The sequence below is a fragment of the Microtus ochrogaster genome, unplaced genomic scaffold (assembly GCF_000317375.1).
Source record: "Microtus ochrogaster isolate Prairie Vole_2 unplaced genomic scaffold, MicOch1.0 UNK42, whole genome shotgun sequence".
NCBI classification, from domain to species: domain Eukaryota; kingdom Metazoa; phylum Chordata; class Mammalia; order Rodentia; family Cricetidae; genus Microtus; species Microtus ochrogaster.
The window spans coordinates 137,973-142,847 of record NW_004949140.1 but is presented as its reverse complement, the minus strand read 5'-3'; the positions used below and the strand labels follow the sequence as shown (position 1 = coordinate 142,847).

The window sequence follows — 4,875 nt, the reverse complement described above, 5'->3', positions numbered from 1 at the left end:
ACTTGAATGAAGTCAAAATTTATTGACTGTAATACAAAACAAGCTAAGACTGAAAGCTGCCATTTGACAGGAACAGATCCATCTGTGTAGTTTTCTTCCTGGAGAGGGTGTGCACTCAAGTCATCTGACCTAAGACAGAACGAAGACTTAGATTGTCAGCAGCTAACCAAAGACTACACTTTACCTATAAATAGGAAAAAATTGCTAAAGGCAAAACAAGACATTTACAATTTTTTTTGATGCTAAGTTCACAGAAGTAAACAAAACAAGCTATAATTACAAAAACTTCAGACACAGAATATAGATGTAACATGACTATTTAAATCTTTTCCATCAGCCATAATCTCTCTTCCACTCTACTTGTGCTACGATTACATGCTTGTTGCTTCTACACTACAGAGTCAACAGTTATCACCAACAATGCAAAACAGTTCGACCCCGACAAGACTTCGTGTGCTTCTGCTCCACTCAAGCTAAGACGCTCTAAGCCAGGATTAAGAACACCTGTTGATTTTAGCCCCTGCTCCGTTTTCGCTTGTGTCATACAAAGTCCTTACTTTGCACTTGCAATGTTCTTGCTACCGTCTTTGTCTGAGACATTAAAATTAACTTGTGAAAACTGCAAAAAAAACAATGAAATTGTACTTCCGATTCTGAGCCTGCAATCTTATTCCTGCTTAGACACACTACACTCCTCTGTAGTGCATCCCACCAGCACAGCGACCCCTTTCCTTGTTCTCTGTTCTTTTGCCCTGAAGGCATTTCTGGATAGCATAATACGTGCTCTTTGGCTGCCTGGACAGTCAGGACACCTATGGCCACTGAGTCTTCTCACTCATCTCCTCCTTCTTTTCTATGGCTAATAACACTTTCCTGCTTTCTGTCCACTGGGGAATCTCCAGACTTGATGTTGTCATCAGGGGGACAGAGTCGATTTCGGCTTCGGGCTCCTGGTTGGTACAGCTGCATTGCTGGACGATCCTAAAACAAAGCAAAATATTCATGTTACAGCACTGTTACTCCTCCTTAACATGGGGGGAGGGGGACTTCAGAGCCCTAAATGATGCATTCATATACCCCCAAATCAAGTCATACCAGGTCAAAGACCTGAATGTGTGCTACGTAATAACTTCCCAATTCCTCTTTCTATCTGAAAAGCAACCTTTTTTTTTTTTGAAAGGAGGGATTGAAACAAGAGCCTTGTGCATGGTAGATAAGTGCTCCACTAAACTGTATTTCCAACCCTTTTTCTATTTATTTTGAGACAGGTTATCTCTAAGTTGCCCAGGCAGGCCTTGAACTTACTATCTTCTTGCCTCAGCCGTCAGAGTAGCTAGAACTACAGGCCATCAACATATACATATACGTGTGTGTGTGTGTGTGTGTGTATAGCTGCTGTCCCATTTTTATTTAAGACAGGGTTTCTCTGTGTAGCCCTGGCTGTCCTGGAACTCACTCTGTGGAGCAGGCTCATCTCAGACTCACAGAGTTCCATCTGCTTCTGCCTCCTTAGTTCTGGGGTTAAAAACATGTGCCACCATACCCAACTTGCAGTCACTTAAGACTTAAACTAAGCTGGGGTACTATTTTGAGAAATCTACTGCCTATTTTTAAAATAATAATATTTTTATTAATTCTTTGAGAATTTCATACATGTATATAATGTCTTTGCCTAACTTTTTTTTCCTTCAAGACAGGGTTTCTCTGTAGTTTTGGAGCCTGTCCTGGAACTAGCTCTTGTAGACCAGGCTGGTCTCGAACTCACAGAGATCCGCCTGCCTCTGCCTCCCAAGTGCTGGGATTAAAGGCGTGCGCCACCACCGCCCGGCAGGTCTAACTTTTTTTAAATGTCAAAACTACAACAATCAAGAGTGTGGTAGTTTGAATGTAATTGGCACCCATAAACTCATAGGGAGTGGCATTTATTAGGAGGTGTGGCTTTCCTGGAGTAGATGTGGCCTTGTTGGAGGGAGTTTGCCAATGTCGGGGCAGGGTTTAAGGTCTTATATATGTTCAAATTTAGGTACAGCCCACCATCCTAGCAGGTAGCACTTTAGAATCAGGTTCCTCAGTAAGGAAATCCTCCCCAAGTAAATCACATACTTGGGCCCTTGATTCAAGTCCTATGTAAGCTTTATGACCATTATGACCCTAGAAAACTTCTAAGCCATGTTAAGAATTTAGCAAGTGGTGGACTGGGGATATGGCTCACATGACACAGTGCTTGTCTAGCATGTGTGAAGCCCCGAGCTCAATCAGAGCATAAACTGGGCACAGTGATACAAGTGCATAAGTGCAACACTTGGGAGGTAGAGGCAGGAAGATCAGAAGCTGGAGGTCATCCCCAGCCTGGGATCCAAGTCTCAAACAAATCAATAAGAAAACCAGACCCACACAAATAGTAATAAAGAATAAGAAAAACCAAAAAAGAATTGGGGTGTATGACTTAGTAGAATACAGGCTTTGCATATAAAAATCTCTTACTCAAGGTCAAGGGGCTCCCTATCTCCTCAAAAAGAATTCAACAAAAAAATTAATTATAGGCCTTCTTTGCTCTTTCTTCCTGATTTATGAAAGCTAACCCTAGAGTGTTATTTCTCTTCTGTATGTGGTACTGGGGACTGAACTCAGGCAAGTGCTCTAACACAAGCTATGGCCCCATCCCTAAAGCACTATTCCTAATTGAAAAACTGTAGCAACATATTTCACTGCTTTCACAAAATGAAATGTCAAAATACTTGACGCCCCTGCATACTTTTTAGGGATATGGATAATGGGGCTTCTAGTGTGTAAAGATACAATGAATTTGGACATCAAGGATGAAGAGCTGCTAACAACAAGTTAGACTGCAGTGAAGATGTCTAAAGCCGACACTGGCTCACATCTGTAAATGCCAGCAGTTGAGAGGACAGGGCAAGAGGATCGCCTTGAGGTCAAGGCTGGCTGTCTTACACAGCAAAATGCTGTCTCAAAATCCAAGGAGTGGGGCTGGTGAGATGGCTCAGCCGTTAAGAGCATTGCCTGCTCTTCCAAAGGTCCTGAGTTCAATTCCCAGCAACCACATGGTGGCTCACAACCATCTATAATGAGGTCTGGTGCCCTCTTCTGGCCTTCAGACATACACACAGAAAGAATATTGTATACATAATAAATAAATAAATATTTTTAAAAAATCCAAAGAGGGGAGGATGTAGCTCAGTTAGCAGACTACTTGCTTAGCATGTACAAGACTCTTGGTTTGATCCCCAAAATGCATAAACTGGGGGTACAGTGGTGTATGCCTGTAATCCCAGCATTCAAGAAGTAGTGTTAGGAGGATCAGAAGTTCAAAGGTATCCTCAGCTACATAGTAAGTTTGAGACCAGCCTAGATTACATGAGACCATGTCATAAACAAAAAACAAACCAAGGGAGAAAGTATAAAAATAAAGATTTCTAAATTCCCAGGGACTAAACAAGACACAATGATAACTCCTAGATTGCTAGGACACCAATCTTTACTCTCAACACTGGTAAATAAAGGAGAATAAAGTGTTTAACTCCTTTTCTTTTCTTTTTGTTTTGGTTTCTCAAGACAGGGTTTTTCTGTAGCTTTGGAGCCTGTCCTGGAACTAGCTCTTGTAGACCAGGCTGGTCTTGAACTCACAGATCTGCCTGCCTCTGCCTCCCAAGTGCTGGGATTAAAGGTGCGTGCCACCACCGCCTGGCTCTCCTTTTCTTATATAACAAGCTAATAATATTAACATGTCATGCCTTTTTCATCCTTATTCTAATAGAAGGTCTCACTATGTAGCCCAGAGTGGTGTTAAACTCACAATCCTGCTTCAGCCTCCTGAGGGCTAGGATTACAGGCACGGACCATCACACCTGGCCTTTTCAACTTGTATTTGGGTAGACACCTGAGCATGTAAGGGTCAGAGGAAAACCTGTAGTTGGTTCTTTCCATCATGCGAGTCCCAGGGATGAAACTCGGGATTGTCTAGCTTAGAAGCAAGCACTCTACTCACTAAAGCATCTTGCTGGCCTCTTGTCAACTGTTTCTCTTGAAAAGCTTTAAATCAACTGAAATATTTTATAAAATTAGTACAGTGAGTACCCACATATCCTCCTCCGAGGATTCAGAAAATGGTAACATTTTGTCACATTTGCCTTTTCTCTCTTTAATGTATGTGTGCACATTTTTTCACACATTATTTTCTTGCAGATTCATTTAAAAGCTGTAAACATCAAGACCATTTACTCTTAAATATTTCAGCTTGTATCTTCAAGAATAAGGGCAGTTGCTATTGATCAAGACTTTTTTTTGAGAGGGTCTATTAAGAAAAGATTTAAATATAGATTTAAGCATGTATGTTAAGAAAGAAGAGAGATGATCAAGGCATACCTCATACAAAGGTGCATACTTTGAGGAGATGGGGAGGAAAGAGGATCAGAAGTTCAAGGCCAGCCTAGGCTATATAGTAGTTAAGGTCAGCATCAGCCACATGAGACTTTGTCTCAAGCAAACAAATTAGAAATGGAAAAGAGAGGAGATGGGAAAATGGCTCAGCAGTTAAGATCACAGGCTGCTCTTTCAGAGGATTTGGGATTTGTACCCAGTACCCACATGGTGAATCACAACTATATATAACTCCAGTTCTGTGGTATCTGATGGCCTCTTCTAGCTTCCTCAGGTACTGCACACATGTAGGCAAAGCCACCATACACATCATCATATAAAAATAAGTAAAGTCTGGTGGCGCACGCCTTTAATCCCAGCACTTGGGAGGCAGAGGCAGGCAGATCTCTGTGAGTTCGAGGACAGCCTGGTCTACAAGAGCTAGTTCCAGGACAGGCTCCAAAGCTACAGAGAAACCCTGTCTCGAAAAACCAAAAA

General features: G+C 41.8%; 1 protein-coding gene across 2 annotated transcripts in view; it reads right to left on the bottom strand.

Annotated features, from left to right (window-relative positions):
- Nucleotides 1-4,875, bottom strand: part of Upf3b (UPF3B, regulator of nonsense mediated mRNA decay) — a 22,656-nt gene continuing 17,781 nt past the window's right edge. For both annotated transcript variants that reach the window (XM_005368880.3, XM_005368881.3), the window contains one exon: nt 1-981. In XM_005368880.3, the coding sequence (XP_005368937.1) occupies nt 832-981 (150 nt within the window). In that variant the 3' untranslated portion in view covers nt 1-831. The remainder of the gene's footprint in view (nt 982-4,875) is intronic.